At 45.0% G+C, this 23,439-nt stretch overlaps 1 protein-coding gene across 1 annotated transcript in view; it reads left to right on the top strand.

Annotated features, from left to right (window-relative positions):
* Positions 1-23,439, top strand: part of sntg2 (syntrophin, gamma 2) — a gene marked incomplete at its 5' end in the record, with an annotated part of 377,700 nt that overhangs the window by 268,618 nt on the left and 85,643 nt on the right. Inside the window, 2 exons of the mRNA XM_085996911.1 lie at positions 4,657-4,728; positions 6,748-6,957. Coding sequence (XP_085853037.1) covers positions 4,657-4,728; positions 6,748-6,957 — 282 coding nt within the window. The remainder of the gene's footprint in view (positions 1-4,656; positions 4,729-6,747; positions 6,958-23,439) is intronic.

The raw sequence follows: 23,439 nt of genomic DNA, 5'->3' as shown, positions 1-23,439 counted from the left end.
TATGTTTTTGCCCCTATAAAATTTATTAAGGTTGCTACCTTTTGGTCATCTTCCACCTTGTTTACTATGCAATAAAGTTCATGCCTTTCGATATAGGCATCCCACTCTTCTGTGTCCTCAACAAATGCTGACAAACAACCTTCTTTAGCCATTTTAAACTTTTGAAGAGAAAAAAAAAACTTTTCCCGCTTTCTCCACTAGATGGCGTTTTTCCCGCCTTTTCTCCCTCTGCTGTCAACGACCTCTCTCCAGCGTCATTATTTTTGGCCCTTGCAGCTCCCATTATTGCCACCGCCGCTATTAACAACGACCTTCCCCTCTCGTGGCCCACTAGTCCTTGTGGCTCCGTTTGTTCCCCAGATCGCCTGCCCGTTCTGGCCCTTGCAGCTCCCGTTCCCCAGGAAGGATTTCAGTTTACCTGGCCCTGGGTGGACTTTTGCCCCGTGGCTGGAGCGCCCGTTCAGCCTCTTCTCTCAGCTGCCGCAGCCGCCGCTGGAAACCTCTCTCTCTCGCTCCGTTGCTGCCGCTCCTCCCGAACCCGGAGTGCTGGGCGGCCTCCTTCGGTCGACGCTGGACTCTGCAGGCTGGCTGGTAAGAAGCCTCTCTCCTTCTCCCTCCGTACTGCTACCGTTCCTTTGTTGCACCGTGTACTGATGAGTTCGAACCTTACTCGTCGCCAGTATAAAGTATGTGTCTATACTTAATGCAATAATGACGAGACAGCTTGGAAGATTCAACGTAGGTCTTTACTTAATACCAACAGGCGGGAAAACTGAGGGGAGGTCAGTACCCACAGTATTATTTATACCCCTATGGCCAGGAGTGATACTACGGTATCACTACGCCCTACAAAGTAGTGCTGCCCTGGCCATAGGTTTAAAGTAACATACCTATTACATACACAACATTCTACACTTTGTGGCCTCCACCCTCTGTTGGACCACCCAAAATGCGCTCCTACTGGTGCGAGCGCCTGCCCGTTTTATTCCTCCTAACTTCACATGCTTTGGCAGGGTCAACAGTAGGAAGCCATAGGCAGGCGCATCCCGACACTTACACTGGCATGCACGGCCGGCATCAGTTTAGGCCTCTTAGTATTGAAACTTGTTAACGTTATAAGTAAATGAATGTTCCTGGCCACGTGCGCCGAACAGTAAAATATAATCATGGTGGGGAGTGGAGATCCACAAACCTCTCTCCTGGGGTGGGCATCAGATGCAGCCCGCATTAGAATGCTTTACAATCTATAGTGACTGATCTCAGCAACAGTAGCGGAGTATAACCGGAAATTTTCGAAACCGACATAGAAATTGACGTAAGAAAACTACTAGGCACTTGGTCTAAGCGTTAAACAAAGCTTTAATCAACTGTTTTACAACATGGAGGTCGAGTTGTGTCCTTCACTAGTTCCTGTTAAGAATGTCCTGCGCAAGCTGGGCCCGTGCCCGAGTATTTATACTCTCCCTGGACAGCGCCACCTGTAGGCCTCTCAGTATTATTTCATGTCTTTCTTTCATGAATGACTGATTCATGTCAGAAACATTTTAGTTAAGGACAAATTGTGACTACTGCACGAACTTCGAATCACTCCCAGGGTCTGGCACTTTTAGGATCTCATTCGGCCAGTTCGCAGAGGACAACATAACAATGTAACTTTATCAATACATTCTGCACTCTACAATTAAAATACACAAGAGAAAAGACCAAGTCTAAATTCAATTAAATGAAACAAAAGGATTACTTCTAAAAGGATATAATTAGAGAGAGAAAAAACTTCCATAGTTTCTTAATCACTGTCTTGCAGATGCTGGTGGCTGACTTGCAGCTACTTGTACTGAACCACGTGACAAGTGTATTGATCTAGTAAGCAATTAGGTTTCATTTTCCCAATATTGTTCACGCTGTTCCACTGTCATTTTGTGGGATAATTAAACTAATTGCAGTGCTTTTTAAGTTAGAGCATCACCATCCAAGAACCAAGAGGATCTAAAGCAAAGCCAATACTTTGTAGGAAACGTGAATGCCAAATCCCACAATTCCTACAATATGTGGGGAATACTGTATCAGAAAATTCCAAAATCTGTGACCTATATTAACAGCAAGAGATCAGACAAATCTTCCCCCATTTCACCAATATATACAATAGAAATTGGATCAACATTTACCTTTTATGTTTAAGGTCTTATATATGAAGTCTAAATGAGTTCACTTTGAACCATCCTACATAACCCAGTCAATAGCTGGAGCCACAGAACAACACCAAGTGAAGTACAGCTTCACTCTTTCTTGCCGGAGGCATCAAAGACCGACTTGGACACTGAGACGTAGTATTAATACTACTTTATTTGACACTGACAATTTAATTATTACCATTACAAGAATTGTTATTTTATATTTGATCACGGGTTGTGGATGACAGCATGTATCGGTTGTTGTCTTCTCTTCCTCACTCCGCTAACCTTACATGTACTGTCCTTTCATTGTTGACTGTAAATTGTATTTTCTGTCTTGTTCTTTGAACTTAAGTCTATGGTATTAACTGCTGGAGTACATGTTCCATCCTTTATATTTCTACTTAGATTTAAAACAACTTAACATTCCTGAAACTACCTGATTGTACATTCTAAAATATTTAGGGGGTGAAATTGGGTGCCTTTGTGCCTCCCGTTACGGGGGGTGCTAACGGGGCCCAAATGGCTCTGCGACCGGGCGCGGCGCTGACATCGACTCCTGCCATATTCAGCGGGTGTTTTGCGGCGGTGCTACGATGTTGCACCCCGATCTCCTTCGCCCGGAGATCGAGACGTCACCGGCATGCGCAGCACCCCGGTTGTGCCCTGGGCACGAAATTGACTTCTGCTCCCTGCAGCAGCGCGGGGCGGAAACACCGACAGCTGCAGGAGGCGTGCATCGGGCGGCTGGCCGCTTCGGGGGCAATGATTAAAGATGAGGTGGCCGAGGTAAGTGGGGAAAAAAACCTTACCTTTCTTGTTCCAGTTTTTTTCGCGGTTTCCTGCCCATGATCGCGTGGGTTTGCAGCTGCCTTGGTGGTCCAGGTAGGTAATTTTTCTATTGCAGGGCCTGCAGCGGTGGCCCTTTCCCTTTAAGGGAGGGAAGGAGCCTTTGAACGCGGCAGTGCGACACGGCCCAGTGTGCAGCGCTACTGAAGTCTCTGCCCCGCCTGCTGCCGATTGCGCTCCAAGAAGAAAGTGGAGCTTGATTTAGCTCTCCACTTCCTTCCTGGAGCGCAAATGGCGAATTTTTCAAAAGTTTGAAATCGGTAGCGCCTAGCGCTAACTTTTCAAACTTTTAAAAATTAGCGCCCCAAACGGGGCAATAGTAATTTCTTCCCCTTAAGATAATTGGCAAAAAAGCCAGGGGGGAGATGAGCAGAAATGTTTTTACGCAGCGAGTTGTTATGATCTGGAATGCACTGCCTGAAAGGGCGGTGGAAGCAGATTCAATAGTAACTTTCAAAAGGGGAATTGGAGAAATACTTGAAAAGGAAACATTTGCAGGGCTGTGGGGAAAGAGCAGGGGAGTGGGACTAATTGGACAGCCCTTTCAGAGAGCCAGCACAGGCACCATGGGCCGAATGGCCTCCTTCTTAGCTGTATGGTTGTATGATTCTAAACCATCTTTTAACTCTCCGAACCCTTTTAGACTCCATCAAATGTTTTCCAAATTAGCTGAATGATGCCTGACGTTAAATACCTTAAAATATCAAAGGGAGTTCAAATGTATCACTTCTTTCGTCGGATTAGAGTCATAGAGTCATAGAGTTTTACAGCACAGAAAGAGGCCCTTCGGCCCATCGTGTCTGCGCCGCCCATCCATCCCTGTCCAGTCTAATCCCATTTTCCCTTTATTTATTTTTATTTTCTTATTTTCTCGAGGATGAGCTTGGGCCTGTTACTACTGAAAGAACAAAGGGAAATTACCAGTGAGTCAAATGAATTGGGAGAAACGTCACTTGGTGTTGTTCTGTTACCCTGCTGTTGACTGGGTTATGTAGGATGGTTCAAAGTGAACTAGCGGGATCACAAAATCACACCTATATAATACTGACTTCTCTAGATTTAATACTTCTGAAGTCCCACTCTTTTCCAGCGACATCTCAATGCCCGCTGCAATTGTGCTGCTTGGTGCAACAAGGGACACTGAAGTGCTGCATGAATGACCCCTTTACCTGCTACAGTGCTCACAGCTCAATAAATCACCACTATAGTTAAGTTGAAGGGTGTTATCACATTAGGATCTTTTCAGCCTCACTTACTTTTCTCCGATCCTATTTGCAGTTGTGCAGCGACATTACTTTTCACAGTCCTCAGTTCTTCTTCTCCCATTGCTCCTGTGTACTAAGTCCTCAGTTCTTCTTCTCCCATTGCTCCTGTGTACTAACAGATCAAGAATATTGAAGTAGTGGTGTTACATGGTGACAGAGGTGCTGTAACATTTGAATCATTAATCTGAGCCCAAAATCCAATTGTGATAGAATGTACCCCAAATGATCAATGATGGCTGTGCCACCCAGTCTCCAAGAAGTCAACTTTTTAACTGCATAACGCTAACTTGTTATTTCACAATAATAACTAAACTAGAATATTGTATGCAACATTATTGATATTTTTAACAGTTTGTTTTTGGCTTTCACAGGTCAGCATTCGTGACTGGCTGTGGGCGGAAAAGATCTATAACCTCTGTGAGATTCTTTGTAAAGTTCACAAGGTAACTGTCTCTGTGTGCCATGAAGTGAAATGAAGCTATTCAGGCAGAAGTACAGACCAACGAACACCATAGACTCAGGCTCATACATGAGATGTTTGTGGTTCACACAGCATATGTTAGATAGAAGGGCAGAATATTAAAATCAGAAGAGTGCAGGTTTTCACCCTGTCATGGTCATGCAGTGTCGCAGTTTAGCCACATTTGTGGTATTCTCAATTTTGAGTCAGAAGGAAGCGGGGTCAATGATCGAGGTTTGCACTCCAGTGCAGCACTGATGTAGTGCTACATTGTTGGAGGTGCCAACCTTTCGATGAGATTTAAAACCGTCTACTTGTTTAGGTGGGCACTGAAAACTGTAATTGGAAGGTTGGCCTTGTGAAGTGATAGTATTTAGGTGCACTGAATAATGAAGCTTCTATCTCTGTAATTGTGATTTCAAGTACGATACTGACACATGATATTTCCAAATATATTTGAAGTAGGATCGGTTGTAGTTTGAGCTAAACATGTAAATATAGCCGATGAAATCACAATTGCAGTAGTTTGTAAATAATTTTTGTGAGGATCCTTAATAATGTGGCTAATTCAAGTTAGATACTTAAACTGGGTTAGAGTTTCCGCTTTCGGCGCAATTGGCAATCCGGACGCAAATTGCGCTCAAAATTGTGTTCGTTTTCGGAATTGAATTTTTTGCTCAAGGTTGCACTCAGACTCAGCGGGCATATCGCCGGGCGTAAAATCTTCCATGAACCAGCACCGCAATCGGGCAGCGTTATAGAATAATATTTTTAAAAGAATTTTTGCATTAAAAAAATTCCTTGGTATATTTAAGAGTTTTATTAATACAGCTGAAAATGGGTTTATCACCAAAAAATAAGCCTTTTTAATCAGATAATCTACCTGTGAGTTACCTGATTTTAAATAACTGAAAATGACTTTAAAAAAAAACAGAACCATTTATTAGTTTCATTGGGGTACAGTAGTCCGTTTCTTAGTGAATTAAATATTTTTTAATATTTAAAAGCTTTTGAAAGGTGGCCTTGCGCCTACAAAAAACACAGCTAAATTTTAAGAGCCTCCTTGAAGGTCCGTAAATGAGCGCAATTAACGGGAACTCGCCATGGTGATTAACTATTGGAGCGTGGCCAGTTGTGTGGGCGGGGCCGGCTTCTAGCGTGATGTGTTTTAAACTACTGCAAAAGATGGCGGAAACTCGATTGGCGCTGGAGGTCATTTGCCCCTTAAATTTCTCGATCGTTTGTGGTGGTTTGGCTGGTTTGTGCTGAAAAATCCAATGCAACCTAGCGGAAAGGCCCCGCCAGTATTCTTCTCTCCAATTCTCATTTTGAATTTTTTGGCAGTGTCCTAGGAAGCAAATAATCTCAGAATTCAGTTTGTTTTGATGGACATCATAATGGGTGTTTTCTTAAATTTCACGACTCTTATTTGCATGTTCAAGGTCAAATCTACGTTTCATCATTTCTGTACCAAATGTTACTAGTGGTGTTTGTTTTGATCTAATTTCTATTTTATGTATGACATTCACAGTGCTTTTGGATACTTGATTTTTTCCTTAGTTAATTCTGCAAGAGTAATCTGAGTGACAGCCTCTTTCTCCCAGTGAAACTGACATTAGATGATGCATTAATGAACAGTCGACCACTCAAGACAGTTAACCGAATCTGTCTATTCTTGACATTCAATAAATGAGTTTATAATATAATGGGTCTTGATGGATAAATTACATTTGTGCACTGTGACAGTACCTTTGATTTTCCTTCTTAAAATACTTCTTTTTCCAAATATACAGAATAAATGTTGAGCCATGTCAATTGGAAAAGCATATGCTTGAAACAGCTAACTTCTAGAATACTTTATCGTACTATGATTTTTCTTAATCACAGATTACGGGGAAAAGATTTTTTTTATCAGCAATGGCTAATTAAAATGCTTTATACAGCATTATCTGCCTATAAGATTAAATGGCTCGAAGATAATCTACTGCAGAATATTTTACAGCTCTGGCTTGCTGATGAATGCTGGCTACAAGCAAACTTATATTTAAGTCTTCATCAGGACTGCGAGCTTCAAAACCAGAGGCCGTATGGTTTCAGTGTCCTGGCTGGTCAAGGCGAGAACCATTATTTCTGCGTAGAGATGGGGAGCGAACTTGCAGTGTGGGAGAAAACCTTCCAGAGAGCAGTTTTTATGGAAGTGCAGAGAACAGGGGTAAGTAGAACAGGATGAACTCTTTGTATATGGTTAATATCTATATTGTGGCAAAACCATAAGGATTGGTGTTTTGGCTCAAGTTTCAAACAAGGTGCGTGTAGACACTTTAGAACGTCTATGTGCTTTAGTCTTTGATTGTGATGTGTGCACAATATCAACTTGTAAAGCAATCTGCAAGAAGATTTGTATTTAACTGTCAAGCTGACAGTACTTATTTACGGGAAATAATTATGTACACAACAACATACATATGCAACAGTCCTAGTTCTTTTGTTTCTTAATTTGTCCCATTACCATCTCCTTTTTGCCTCGCACTATCATCCCTTTTGTCTCTTAATCTCTCCTGCCTTCCAGCCTATCACAGCCCTTCCCTTTGTTCTTTCCTCTCCTCCCCCCTCTCCCTGCCCCACACTTGCTTATAAATCTGTTACTTCTCCAACGTTTTCCAGTTCTGACGAAGGGTCCTCGACCTGAAACGTTAACTCTGTTTCTCACTCCACGATGCTGCCTGACCTGCTGAGTGTTTCCAGCATTTTCTGCTGTTGTAACATACATATGCATATTATTGTTTCTATTATTCTAGCAGAGAAATAACTTCACAAAAGGTGAAACTCGATAATTCTGTAATAATAAACCACAAATGACAAAATGTATCTTCTATTCACTTGACCTTAGATATCGAAATCTTTGTTTCAATTAATTAAATTATTTAAATCTAAGTTGCTTAACTACATGACATGCAGAATTTAGAATAACTCTAGTGAGTCCACACATGGATATTTAAAGTAGCTCATGCATTCTGAATACTTTACTACACTTCCCACCTTGCACTAAATTCATCCATTATATTTATCTCCCAATGTGTGCGGAATACACGTAGGGTTATGTGCTAATGAACACAGTGCTCTTTATACCAAAAGGATCAATACAAAGAAAAACTGGAGATCTGCCATTATGCTTGTGTTTTTACAGCCCTAGTCCTGGTACATAAGAAAATTAGAAAATAAGCATTAGGAGCAGGAGTAGGCCATAGGGCCCTTCGAGCCTGCTCCACCATTCAATAAGATCATGTGAGAAGTCACACAACGCCAGGTGTGATAAAGGGCATTTAGAAAGATTACCTGTAATCATCTGGCAGTGTTCTCTGACTATATATGCTGTGCCTATATGCATCTCTTCACTTCACCTGATGAAGGAGCAGCGCTCCGAAAGCTTGTGATTTCAAATAAAGCTGTTGGACTATAACCTGGTGAGTCCACCCCAGTCCAACACCGGCATCTCCACAATAAGATCATGGCTGATCCTCCACCTCAACTCCACTTTCCTGCCCGAGCCCCATATCCCTTGATTCCGTTACGAGTCCAAAAATGTATTGATCTCAGCCTTGATTATACTCAACAACTGAGCCTCCACAGTCCTCTGGGGTGGAGAATTCCAAAGATTCACAACCTTCTGAGTGAAGAAATTTCTCCTCATCTCAGTCCTAAGTGGCTGACCCTTTATTCTGAGACTGTGCCCCCTCGTACTAGACTCTGCAGCCAGGGGATACAGCCTCTCAGCATCTATCCTGTCAATCCCCCTCAGTATCTTATATATTTCAATGAGATCACCTATCATTCTTCTAAATTCCAGAGAGTATAGGCCCATTCTACTCAATCTCTCCTCACCCTAGGAATCAAACTAGTAAACCTTCGTCGCACCCCCTCTAAGGCAAGTATATCCTTTCTCAGATAAGGAGACCAAACTGTGCACAGTACTCCAGGTGTGGTCTCACCAAGGCCCTGTACAATTGTAGCAAGACTTCCTTACTCTTATACTCCAACCCTCTTGCAATAAAGACCAACATGCCATTTGCCTTCCTAATTGCTTGCTGTACCTGCATGTTAACTTCCTGCGTTTCATGTACGAGGACACCCAAATCTCTCTGAACATCATCATTTAATAGTTTTTCACCATTTAAAAAATATTCTGTTTTTTCTATTCTTCCTACCAAATTGAATAACCTCAAATTTTCCTCACATTATACTCCACCTGCCACTTTATTGCCCACTCAGTTAACCTGTCTATATCCCTTTGCAGGCTCTTTGTGGTCTCCTCATAGCTTACTTTCCCACCTAGCTATGTATCATCAGAAAATATGGATACATTACACTTGGTCCCTTCATCTAAGTCATTAATATAGATTGTAAAAAGCTGAGGCTCCAGCACTGACCCTTCAGTACCCCACGAGCAACAACCTGCCAACCTGAAAATGACCCGTTTATTCCTTCTGTCTGCTTTCTGTCCTTTCACCAATCCTCTATCCATGATAATATATAACCCCCAACCCCATGAGCCCTTATCTTGTGTAACCAACTTTCGTGTGGCATCTTATTGAATGCCTTTTGAAAATCCAAATATATTACATCTACTGTTCCCCTTTAACTATCCTGCTAGTTACATCCTCAAAAAACTCTAATAGATTAGCCAAACATGATTTCCCTTTCATAAAAAACATGTTGACTCTACCTACATTACCAAAAACTAAACCTCAGAAAAAGATTTCCTGCCCTTTTTTTTGTAAACTCTGATCTTCCTTGCTGGCACATGCACCACATGGTGCCATACTGTGGAATGAAAGCTAACAACCAGCAATAGATTTCTTTTCCCATCACTGTGGATGCAGTGCGAACATCAGAAATATCACACTTTGGTGTTGGATAAGCGGGGAGTAAGCAGAGAATAATGAAGAGAGACGAGAAGCTCTGAAGCTGCTTTTCCAGTAGTCCATTGTTACTGGGTTTTTTTTAGATTTTGCTAGTGAAAAGAACAATTAGAACATGCAGCATAGAACTATATTCCCATCACGTCTCTAATAAATAATAGTGAGAGGAAGTGTAGCATTGACTTTATTTAGTGGTATCTAGCTACAGAAAAATATCTGATTGGATTTCTACACAGTAAGTGCTATTGCTGCAGCAAATATTCTTGTTTCATTTCTGATTTCTTTCTTTATTTAAAGCACTGACCATAGTGCAACTAGCTCTTTCTGTTATTTTTCATCATTTCTTAGGGAAATACTCCAAAAGTTGTATAAACAGCAGAAGCCTGAACACAGAACTATTAATGTTAGTCATCTTTAGTATAAATCTCTGACCAGAAGTACTTTCTGAAAGAGCGATATGAGGTTGAAAATGAAAAGCATTAAAATAGAGTGTATTTTATTCTAAGTTGGAAGCAGTTTGCTTTCTTGTCAAAAATGGCTCTTTTGTCTGTGTGTCCATGTTATTTTTGCTATAGCTACATGTACCTCTGCCCATTACTGCAGAACTGATACAATTCTGCCACTTCCATGTCTACCCATCCACATAATAAATAGGCAGCATCAGGGCCCTGACTGAATGGGAGTCCTGGGGCTGAATTTTGCCGGTGCTCAGAGGGCAGGTTCGGAGGCGGGTCAGCTGTCAAAATAGCAAAGGTTGACAGTGGGTAGGGAACCCGCTGTCAACCTGCCTCCACGCGAGTCTCCCAGTTGTCGGGTCTGTCGCCGTTGAACAGCCCTGACACTAAGCGGCGGGGGAGGCAATCCACATCATTAAATGGGTTGTTAACATCTAATAAACTGTTATTTTAAGCCGACATTTCAATTTTACATGCTCCCCCACGGCTTACCCGCTGCTCGGGGAACACTTCAGCTCCATATGTCGTGAGTGGATTCACCAAGATCAGCCCCAACAACAGCATCACCGGGCACAGCAGCAGCAGCAACAACAACACCAACCTTCTCCGCAATCAACTGATGCTGCACAGGGCATCAGCACCCGACCACACTGCTGTCCGGGACGCCAGGGATGGCCTCACCATGGCCAGATTGACCTCACTTACCGCTGTACACCCTGGCTGCCACATGATGCACCAGCCCACACCAACATGATAAAGCATCCCTACAATGCCAAGCCATTCCTTTCACACTCATCACCATTGCAGGGGGTACCGTTATGTCTCACCATTCACTGCAACTCACTAAGCCACTTACAAAGGTGCACAAAAATCTGTCCAAGAACGCAAAGTGCTGAAAATAAAGGTTTCAATGTTTGACAGCACATTAACAGAAACTTTACATGAACATTGGCTGAACCATCCAAGTGCCTACCCTTGTGTGTTGTTAGTTGTTTTGTTTTTTTTTATTCACTTATGAGATCTGGGCGTCACTGGCAAGGCCAGCATTTATTGCCCATCCCTAGTTGCCCTTGAGAAGGTGGTGGTGAGCCACCTACTTGAACCGCTGCAGTCTGTGTGGTGAAGGTACTCCCACAGTGCTGTTAGGAAGGGAGTTCCAGGATTTTGACCCAGCGACGATAAAGTATCGGCCGATATACTTCTAAGTGAGGATGGTGTGTGACTTGGAGGGGAACTTGGAGGTGGTGGTGTTCCCATGCACCTTCTGCCCTTGTCCTTCTAGGTGGAAGAGGTCGCGGGTTTGGGAGGTGCTGCCGAAGAAGCCTTGGCGAGTTGCTGCAGTGCATCTGGTAGATGGTACACACTGCAGCCACGGTACGCCGTGGTGGAGGGAGTGAATGTTTAAGGTGGTGGATGGGGTGCCAATCAAGCGGGCTGCTTTGTCCTGGATGGTGTTGAGTGTTGTGTATGTAACCTGTTCCACCTTAAGAGAGCTTAAGCCTGTTCCACCTTAAGAGTTGTACTACTTTCTCAGGCTGCTGTAGACGTAATACCGGGGGTGAACACACCGGTATATAAGCACTGTGCAGTAATCTTGTATTCAGAATAGTCCCTACCTCCAACCAGTAAAGACCTGTTTTTGATTGTTATTAATTAGTCTGTGTCTTAATTAACTAGATAACTCACAGATTTAACACTGGCAACGAGTCTGATTCGGACCCTGCGGCAGTCACTCCACGGCAGCTTCGTCCACAGCCAGGACGTTGCAGAGAGGTTTCCACCCTCTCCACCCCACTGGAAGACATCCTGACCTCGGAGCCTCCATCGGCGACCGTCAGCTTCTTCTCCAGCTTGGTGGTGGGTAAGTCGTTGTCTGAGCCGGGCAGCAACGCGACAGGCAGTCGACCGCGTTGGCCGCACGAACGGGGCTGGGGGAGCCGGAGGAATAGGGTGCGAGAGCCGCTTCGAGCGGGAGGCGTTTCAACAGAGCGATCGCATCTCCTGATAAGGGCCGAGAGCCGCGAGAGCGATCGCATCTCCAGATAAGGGCCGGGAGCCGCGAGAGCGATCGCATCTTCAGATAAGGGCCGCACTCGGGCTGACAGCGTCGGGGGACGGGTGAAGACCGCTAAGCGCGGGAAAACCGCCATTTTGTGGGCGGAGGACGACAGCAAGAGCGGGAAGCCGCCATCTTTGATAACAAGTAAAGAAAAGAAAATCTGAGAAATTGCAAATCTACAATGCCTAAACACGGGAATATTAGCACCTTTGATAGTGACCTCGAAGATTGGGCCATATATGTTGAAAGAGTAAAAAATTATTGTAAGGCCAATAAAATTCGTGACCAAGATAAAGCTCTAACATTATTAAATTTAATGGGTGCGAAGACATACGGGCAATTGAGACACCTGTTATCACCAGATGAACCGGCGGATAAGACGTTCGATGAGATTGTTACTGTCCTGAAAGATCATCTAAACCCCACGCCGCTGATGCTAGCGGAACGATTTAAATTTTACGACAGAAGGCAGCTACAGCATGAAAGCAATGCTGAATATTTGCTGGAATTGCGTAAATTAGCGAAATATTGCCAGTTTGGAACGGGACTGACAGATGCACTACGAGACAAATTTGTGTGTGGTTTATTTAAACAGGATACACAAAAGCGACTGCTCGAGGAGAATGAGCTGACGCTTGAGAAGGCGGTCACTATGGCAGCAGCACACGAAGCCGCAGCGAGAGGCACGGCAGTAATGCAGCTACGGTCACCGGAGCTCAGTGCACACAAATTGGGTGTGAGTTCTGGCAAATGTTATCGTTGTGGAAAGACAACGCATGATCAGAACCAGTGTTGGTTTAAAAACCAAGAATGTAGAACTTGTGGTAGGCTTGGACACATAGCTAGAGTATGCAGGTCAGGGAAGAAGACCAGCAACAAGAAGTCACCGCAAGGAAAATACGCAAAGGTACACAAGGTGACCGAACAGGAGTCCGATTCAGACGCAAGCTGTAATGAACTGGCTAGCTTAAGAGTACTCAACGCTGGTAAGGGTGCAGACCTCCAGACAATTTGGGTCACTCTTCAGATAGAAGGAGTCCAAGTAAAACTGGAATTGGACACTGGATCGGCATTGACGGTCATAAATAAGAAAGATTACGGAAAGTTATTCCAACATATTCCCCTACAGGATACGGGGATTATATTGAAAACATACACGGGGCAAAGAGTGTACCCCATTGGGAAAATAGAGGTTGCAGTGGTCCACAAGGGCGAAGACAGTCAAATAATGGACTTATATGTGATATCTGAAGGAGGTCCTCCACTACTAGGACGGGAGTGGATTAGGAAAATGAATATGGACTGGCATTTCCTACAAACAATAACGAGTGAGAACTCGGTGAAGATAGTCGGCCCAGACTCTGGAACGGATGATGGTAAGCCCAACTCAGGTGCAAAAGACAAAGTTTCAGCACAGAATTCCACTGAGCAACAACAACATAGTTTAACTGTGGACTCTGAGTCTGGCAAGTCTACTGATGTGCCCATTTCTGAGGGACACCGGGCTCGAACTCAACTCCATTTCAAACTACAACAGCAATTAGAACAAATGCTTCGCCGTTTTGAGCAAGAGTTGAATGCAACGAAAGAGTTCTTTGATATAGAGTTGGAGAATCTGGAAAGACAACAGAAGCAGCTGATGGAGAAAATGGAGCAGGAGCACACAAAACGTCTGATGTCAGAGGAGTTAACGGTCAGCCAACTCCTGCATATGCTGAAGGACAGGACTCTGAAATGGGAAAAACTTGAACACGAACTTCAATATTCAAACGAAAGGGGTTCGGAGCTCTCAAAGGTTATTGGAAGAGCTGAGGTGGCAACACAGACTGAGATGACTGCAACAGAGCAGCCCTTGGATGCCAAAAGTACGCTGACTCACGTCAACGGAGAACAACAGACCGCTGAAACAGCTGCTCCGGTAGAGGGATTGAATAGTCCGATCAATCAATCTCCAAAAGAAGTTGAAGTAGTAAAATCTCAAATGAGGTCATTAGTAAACGACTTGCTGAAAGCCCAGAAAAAGCTGGATGAAGAGGTACGCATGAAGAAGTCTCTTCAGGAAAGATGTCTGGACTTGGAACAAAAGCTGGCTAACGCCCAGCTGGGTATGGAGGAAATAGAAGACCCTTTCGCTGGCCTAGATCAGGACGACACCGAATATTACCATGACCTATTGAGTGACACTGAATATTATAGTGACCTGGTCTGCCCAGCTTGTGATGAAAACTCCCAAAGTGCAGAAACCATGATGAATCACAAAAAGTCTAAGAAACACCGGGAGATGGTGGCGCTACTACTGAAAAAGGAGGAAGAGAAGGAGAAACTTTGCATGCAGCTGGCAGCTGACAGTGGAGCCCAGAGAGGATCCAAGAAGCAGAAAAGGAAAAGTCGAAACAGAAGATGACCCATCTGAACCATTATCACCTCTACCAGATCAGACACGTGGTCCCTCCGAACGGAGCCAAATCAGTTCAGAAGTTCAAGCTGTTAAATCCATGAAAGGACTATTGAATGAGTAACGTGAACCGACTACACCACAGAGATTGAATCTGTGAACTGTTTTCCGCAGAGACTGAATCTGTGATCTGTTTTGACATGAAGTTATATATGTATATATGTTATTATGTTACGTTAAACATGAAGTTATATATGTATATCTGTTATTACGTTAGGTTAAATGGGGGGATGACTAAAGCTAAGAAGGGAGGAGTGTTGTGTATGTAACCTGTTCCACCTTAAGAGAGCTTAAGCCTGTTCCACCTTAAGAGATGTACTACTTTCTCAGGCTGCTGTAGACGTAATACCGGGGGTGAACACACCGGTATATAAGCACTGTGCAGTAATCTTGTATTCAGAATAGTCCCTACCTCCAACCAGTAAAGACCTGTTTTTGATTGTTATTAATTAGTCTGTGTCTTAATTAACTAGATAACTCACAGATTTAACATTGAGGTTCTTGAGTTTTGTTGCAGCTGCCCTCATCCAGGCAAGTGGAGAGTATTCCATCACACTCTTTACTTGTGCCTTGTAGATGGTGGAAAGGCTTTGGGGAGTCAGGAGGTGAGACACTCGCCGCAGAATACCTAGCCTCTGACCTGCTCTTGTTGCCACAGTATTTATGTGGCTGGTCCAGTTGAGTTTCTGGTCAATGGTGACCCCCCCAGGATGTTGATGGTGGGGGATTCGGCGATGGTAATGCCGTTGAATGTCAGTGGGAGGTGGTTAGACTCACGCTTGTTGGAGATAGTCATTGCCTGACACTTCTGTGGCACGAATGTTACCTGCCACTTATCAGCCCAAGCCTGAACGTCGTCCAGGTCTTGTTGCATGCGAGCATGGACTGCTTTATTATCTGAGGAGTTGTGAATGGCGCTGAACACTGCGCAGTCATCAGCAAACATCCCCATCTCTGACCTTATGTTGGAGGGAAGGTCATTGGTGAAGCAGCTGAAGGTGGTTGGGCCCTGAGGAACTCCTGCAGCGATGCCTTGAGGCTGTGATGATTGACCTTCATTCACCACAACCATCTTCTTTTGTGCTAAGTATGTCTCCAGCTAGTGGAGCATTTTCCCCCTGATTCCCATTGACTTCAGTTTTGCTAGGGCTCCTTGATGCCACACTCGGTCAAATGCTGCCTTAATGTCAAGGGCAGTCACTCTCACCTCACCTCTGGAATTCATCTCCTTTGTCCATGTTTGGACCAAGGCTGTAATAAGTTGGTATGATTGCAGTAGGATGAGGGTGAGTGTGAGGGGTAGCTAGTGAGATGGGGAAGTGATAATATAGATAGAGAGGGATGGGTGGAGGTGCAAGGTAGTTTGATGTGAGTAAAGCTCTGCAAGAATTGGGTAGGGAAGGCAGAGTGATGGGGATGTGATGAGTGGCACAGCAGGATGAGGTTGAGTGTGGCTTTGCAGTAACGTTTCGTGATCTACCGAGATCATTGAAAGGCTTGCGCCACTGCAGCCAGGTCCTCCTGACGACATCCCTGCTTGTACCCTCCTGTGCAATGTGCAACCAGGCTGTGTTGATCTCCTGGGGTGGTCTCTTCCGCCCATGAGAGGGAGGAGACCCTCCCTGCGTGCTGTGACTCCCTCCATAAGCATATGAAGGGAGTCATGGGAGAGCCTGGGTGCAGCCGTGCACCTTTGTGCAGTGCTTGTCAGTGTTTGCAGCACCTCAATGCTGTAGAACACTGACAGCAGAACTGTCAAGATCAATTTGGACATGGTCCTTTTAAGGAAAATTTATAAAGTGATGTCATCAGAGCCGCTTCCTTTTAATTGGCCGGGAACCTCGCAGGGCGGGCTTTACAAGCCCTATTAACGTAAAATCACTTGGAAAGGGTGGGCTGCAGTAGGCAGTGGGCTGGGACCATGACACCGACCCCGGCCGCCCTGCACCCGCCTCGGTCGGCGAAGTTGCAGCCTTTGTGTCTGTCTTCACGGAAGACGATGCAAAATTCCTCCCGGAAATAGTGGACAACCAAGGGTCTAGTGAGAATGAGGAACTGAAAGAAATTAGTATTAGTAAAAAAATAGAACTGGAGAAATTAATGGGACTGAAAGCTGATAAATCTCCAGGACCTGATGGCCTGCATCCTCGGGTTTTAAAAGAGGTGGCTATAGAGATAGTGGATGCATTGGTTGTCATCTTCCAAAATTCCATAGATTCTAGGATGGTTTCCGTGGATTGGAAGATAGCAAATGTAACCCCACTATTTAAGAAAGGAGGGAGAGTGAAAAAGGGGGAACTACAGACCAGTTAGCCTGACATCAGTAGTAGGGAAAATGCTAGAATCTATTATTAAGGATGTGGTAGCAGGGCACTTAGAAAATAATAATAGGATTGGGCAGAGTCAACACAGAGTTATGAAAGGGAAATCATTTTGAGGTTGTAACTAGCAGAATAGATAAGGAGGTACCAGTGGATGTGGTGTATTTAGATTTTCAGAAGACATTTGATGAGGTGCCACACAAGAAGTTATTAAACAAAATTAGGGCTTATGGGATTGGGGGTAATATACAAGCATGGATTGCGGATTGCTTAACGGACAGAACAGAGAATAGGAATAACGGGTCATTTTCGGGTTGGCAGGCTATAACTAGTGGGCTATCGCAAGGATCAGTGCTTGGGCCTCAGCTATTCACAATCTACATCAATGATTTGGATGAGGGGACCAAATGTAATATATCCAAGTTTGCTGATGATATAAAGTTGGGTGGGAATGTAAGTTGTGAGGAGGATGCAAGGAGGCATAGACAAGCTAAGTGAGTGGGCAAGAACATGACAAATGAAATATAATGTGGACAAATGTGAAGTTATCCACTTTGGTAGGAAAAATAGAGAAGCAGAGTATTTTTTAAATGGTGAGAGATTGGGAAATGTTGGTGTTCAGAGGGACCTGGGTGACCTTGTACACGAATCACTGAAAGTTAACATGCCGGTACAGCAAGCAATTAGGAAAGCAAATGGTATGTTGGCCTTTATTACAAGAGAATTTGAGTATAAGAGTAAAGACGTCTTACTGCAATTATATAGGGCCCTGGTGAGACCACACCTGGGGTCTTGTGTACAGTTTCGGTCTCCTTACCTAAGGAAGGATATACTTGCCATAGAGGGAGTGCAACAAAGGTTCACTAGACTGATTCCTGGGATGGGGGGATTGTCCTATGAGGAGAGATTGAGTAGACTAGGCCTATATTCTCTAGAGATTAGAAGAATGAGAGGTGATCTCATGGAAAGATACAAAATTCTTACAGGGCTTGACAGGGTAGATGCAGGGAGGATGTTTCCTCTGGCTGGAGAGTCTAGAACCAGGGGTCACAGTCTCGGAATAAAGGGTTGGCCATTTAGGACTGAGATGAGGAGAAATTTCTTCACTCAGAGGGTGGTGAATCTTTGGAATTCTCTACCCCAGAGGACTGTGAAGGCTCAGTCGTTGAGTATATTCAAGACAGAGATCGATAGATTTTTGGATATTAAGGGAATCAAGGGATGTGCAGGAAAGTGGAGATGAGGTAGAAGATCAGCCATGATCTTATTGAATGGTGGAGCAGGCTCGAAGGGCCAAATGGCCGACTCCTGCTCCTATTTCTTATGTTTTTATATAGGAAGGATGGTAGCACTATAAGGAGGCAACCATTAAGGATGATTCCACTATCTGGAATTAAGTTATAAACAAATGTTAAGGAGTTTGGGCTAGTTTGCTTTGGAGAAGAGGAGCCTTCAAATCATCTAATTTTTCAAAATTATTAACGGAATTGATGTAAGTGGTCTAAGCAAATTATTCACTACGTTGAAAGGTTGAAATAGCCAAGTCAGAAGTTAAACATTAGGAAGTTAGGAATAAGGCAATTCAAGCAGAATATTTCCATCCAAAGGGTAAGAGAGCTGTGGAATAAATTACCATTGAAGTAGCATTCAAGAGACAATTGGATCAATTTCTGGAGTCATAGGGGGGAAAAATTCAGTTGGTTTGCACCTCCCATTAGCACCTTAAGAGGGCGCTAATGTGGCACAAAGCAACTAGTGCCTGGGCGCGGCGATGTTTGCACCACTCATGAAATTAGCTATACATTTTGTGACGGCGCTAAACACTACCGACACGATCTCCTGCGCCCGCAGATCGTGACGTCAGTCGAGCGTGCAACGCCCCGGTAGCGCCCCAGACCGGATATTGAATGGCGCCCCCTGTCTTACCACCTGTCGCTAGAAACGACAGGTTGAGGGGAGCATTTTGCAGTCAGGAAGGGACTGGGGGAGCGCTATTTAAAGGCGACCGCTTCCTGCCTTTTTTTGTCGGCAGAATTTTTTTAACATGCATTCTGAGTGAGAGAGAGAGACTGCAGGAGATATTCAAAGCTGTGTTGAGTTTTGGGTACTGAGCAGCACTTTGCAGGTTCTTTTTTATTTGATCTTCCTTGCATCGATTTAGAAAAGACTATGGGGGCTGCACTCTGAGCTCTTTCCTAGGCCTCTCCATTGTTCTTTCCAACAAATTTGATGTACAGGTCTCTCCAGGCTGAGATTCAAGGCTGCAAAGAGCAGGGTGTGGATGGAGAGCAAGATCGACCCAATCCCCTTTAAGAACTGGCTGGCGACAGTGTGTCTGTGTTCCATTGCTGACTGACATCACATGAGCTTCGCCAGCGCTCTGAGTTAGCGCCTCACTCCTCAGCCTTTGCGCCTTAAGACAGGTGTGTAGTGCCTGATTTAGTGTTCCAATCACCTCCAGGGGCGATAAAAGCCAAGTTTGCAGTCAGAGGCGATAATTAGCGCCGTGCGCTAAACTTTGCGCCCAGCTGATAATCGCGCCCCAACCGAGGCGATACTGAATTTCTCCCCATAGAGTCATAACGGCACAGAAGGAGGCCATTCGGCCCATTGAGTCCGTGCCAGCTCTCTGTAAAGCAATCCAGTCAGTCCCATTCCCCCGCTCTATCCCCGTAGCCCTGCAAGTTTATTTCCCTCAAGTGCCTATCCAGTCTCCCCTTGAAAACATTGAGGCCTAGAAATTGGGTTTTGGTCTTGCCAGGGCTGTAGCGCCAGAAAGTTTGCGCCAGCGGTAATGCGGCAGCGCGCGACGAAAATTCGGGTGCGCCGGGCCCAGACGGCGGCGGGCGCTAAAACCCTCCTTTAGCGCCTCAAAACGGGCGTGAACTTGGGTTTCCCGGCGCTAATCCCCTGCTGCGGCACCCGATGCGGTGCGGCAGGCGGGGGAACTGCAGGCCTCCTCCTCCTGTTAAGGAGGAGCTGCCTGCAGCCGACAACTGTCCGGCGGATTGACCCGACATCTGAGCCCGGCACCTCGGGGAAGTGCCGGGCTCGCATCAGACACTGATCAGGGCCGCGGGGGGGGAATGCAGGAGTCCGGGAAGGGAGGTGCGGGCAGGCGGCCGCCGGGAACGCGGTCGGCCGCCGCTCCACCTTTATGCGCCGGCGCACACTGGGGGAAGACTCTGTTGCCAGAGTCTTAGTTGCGCCTGCCACGGGCGAGGCGGGCGCAACTGAATTTCGGCTTGGGGCCGGGTTACCACGGCAACCGGGACGCTGCGCACACCGATGACGTCATCGGTGCCGGCGCAGCGCTACCGGTGCAACGCCGATTTAGGGCCCCAGGGAATTTCTCAACTGGCCATAACTCCGGCGCTAGGCCCTCTAGCGCCTCAAATGCGGCGCTAAGCCTACTGAATTTCTAGGCCTGAGTGTCTCCGCTTCCACTACTTCCGTCAGCAGTGAGTTCCAGGTCCTCACCACTCGCTGCGTAAAAAGGTTTTTCCTCACGTCCCCCCGTATCTCTTTCCCAAAACCTTAAATCTGTGTCCCCTAGTCCTTGTACCATCAACTAGTGGGAACAGCCTTTGCCCGTCTAGCCTATCCAAACCCGTCATAATCTTGTACACCTCTATCAAATCACCCTGCAACCTCCTTTGCTCTAATGAAAACAAATCCAGCTTCTCCAACCTGTCCTTGTAGCTAAGATCCCCATCCCCGGAACCATTCTGGTAAATCTCCTCTGTACCCTCTCAAGTGCCTTCACATCCTTCCTAAAGTGTGGTGACCAGAACTGGATGCAATACTCCAGTTGTGGCCTAACCAGCACTTTATAAAGGTTCAGCATAACTTCTCTACTTTTGTACTCAATACCTCTATTTATGAAGCCCAAGATCCCATATGCTTTGTTAACCACTCTCTCAATATGTCCCGCCACCCTCAGGAACCTATGCACATTAACTCCCAGCTCCCTCTGTCCCTGCACACACTCTTAAAAAAGTGCCATTAAGTGTATATTGCCTCCCCATGTTCCTTCTGCCAAAATGCATCACCTCACACTTCCCTGTATTAAATTTCATCTGCCACTTGTCTGCCCATTCTGTTAGCCTTTCTATGTCCTGTTGCAGTTGACTGGTATCACCCTCACTGTTTGCCACACCCCCAAGTTTGGTGTCATCGGCAAATTTAGAAATTCTACTCTGTATTCCAATATCCTGGTCATTTTTATATATCAATAAAAGCAGTGGCCCCAGCACTGACCCTTGGGGAACACCACTGTCTACCATCCTCCAGTCTGAAAAACAGCCATTTACCACAACTCGCTGTTTTCTGTCCTTAAGCCAATTCCTTATCCAAGCTGCCACTGACCCACCTATTCCATGAGCCTCAATTTTGTTAACCAGCCTTCTATGTGGTACTTTGTCAAACGCCTTCCTAAAATCCATGTCGACAACATCCATTGTATTCCCTTTATCAATCCTCCCTGTTACTTCATCAAAAAATTCAATTAGATTAGTCAAACACGATCTGCCTTTTACAAATCCGTGTTGGCTCTCCTTAATTAGCTTAACTCTTTCCAAGTGCCCATTAATTTTTTCCTTGATTAATGTTTCTAAAACTTTACTCACCACTGATGTTAAACTGACCAGCCTGTAGTTACTAGGATTGTCCTTATATCCTTTCTTGAACAATGGTGTCACATTTGCCACTTTCCAATCCTCAGGCCCTCCCCTGCATTTAGGGAAGATTGGAAAATTATGGCAAGCTCTTCCGCTATCTCCTTCCCCAATTCCCTTAGCAACCTGGGATGCAAGCCATCTGGACCAGGCAACTTGTCCACTCTAAGCATTCCCAGCCTTTCTAGTACATCCTGTCTATCAATTTTCACCCCTTCCATTGCTTCTACCTTTTCCACTTCTACTGATATTTTGTCAGCATCCACCTCCTTAGAAAACACCGATACAAAGTACTCATTGAGTATTCTAGCCTTGCCCTGCGCCTCTGAGCATATATCGCCTTCATTGTCCCTAATAGGCCCCACACCGCCTCTTACTACCTGCTTACTGTTTACATGCCAGTAGAAGATTTTTGGGTTCCCTTTTATGTTAACCGTCATTCTACTCTCTCTTTGCCAATCTTATTTTCATCTTCACTTTCCTTCTCAACTTATTGTATTTCATCTGGTTCTCCCTTGAAGACATTCACCTGACATACATCATACACCCATCATCATCTTCTCTATCTCCCTTGTCATCCAAGGAGCCCTTGCTTTGGTTCCCTTACCCTTCCCTCTTGTTGGAATGTACCTATCCTGTACTTGGAACATCTCCTCCTTAAAGATCTCCCATTGTTGCATTACAGTTTTTCCTGTCATCTTTGGTTCCATTTTACCCTGGTTAGATCCTTTCACATCCCATTGAAGTTAGCCCTATTCCAGTTTAGAAGTTCCACTCTAGATTGTTCCTTGCTCCTCTCCATTGCTAATCTAAATCTTATGATACGATGATCACTCGTACCCAAGTGTTCTCCCACAGACACTTGGTCGATCTGGCCCACCTCATTCACCAGCAGCAGATCCAGCAATGCCTCCTTCCTAGTTGGGCCAAGAACATACTGGTCAAGGAAATTCTCCTAAACATATTTCATAAATTCCTCCCCCTCCTTTCCCTTTACCCTTACATTATCCCAATCGATATTTGGGTAATTAAAGTGCCCCAATATCACCACTCTATAACTCTTGCATATCTCTGCGATTTCCCTGCAGATTTGCTCCTCTACCTCCCTCTCACTATTTGGAGGCCTATAGAATACCCCCAATTGCATGATCATACCCTTTTTGCTCCTCAACTCTAACCAAATGGATTCTGTCTTTGTCCCCTTAAGAACATCCTCCCTTTCCAACACTACAATGTCTTCCTTAATCAGCACTGCCACCCCATCTCCATTTTTTCCTTCACTATCTTTTCTGAACACCTTGTACCCTTGAATATTAAGTGCCCAGTCCTCACCGTTTTTAAGCCACATTTCTGTTATTGCCACAACATCATATTGCCACACGGCTAATTGTGCTTGTAGCTCACCAACCTTATTCACCACACTTTGTGCGTTTATGTACATGCATTCTAAACCCATTTTTGAATTTTTTGTAGTCTTTCTTAGTCTGCTCCTATCTAATATGGTACCACTTCCGCCTCGAATACTACTTTCTTCTCTAGTACTATCCAACACACACACTCTTATATGCACCTTATTCCTCTTTTCTACTCCTACATGCTGGCGCCCATCCCCCTGCCAAGCTAGTTTAAACCCTCCCCATCAGCACTAGCAAACCTCCCCGCGAGAATATTGGTCCCGGCTCTGTTGAGGTGTAACCCGTCCGGCTTGTACAGATCCCACCTTCCCCAGAAATGGTCCCAATGCCTCAGAAATCTAAAGCCCTCCCGCACCATCTCTCCAGCCACACATTTATCTGTTCGATCCTCCTA

This window comes from Somniosus microcephalus, chromosome 9 (assembly GCF_052327205.1).
Source record: "Somniosus microcephalus isolate GS21.2 chromosome 9, FLI_Smic_1.0, whole genome shotgun sequence".
Classification (NCBI taxonomy): domain Eukaryota; kingdom Metazoa; phylum Chordata; class Chondrichthyes; order Squaliformes; family Somniosidae; genus Somniosus; species Somniosus microcephalus.
This window is presented reverse-complemented; position numbering and strand designations above follow the sequence as displayed.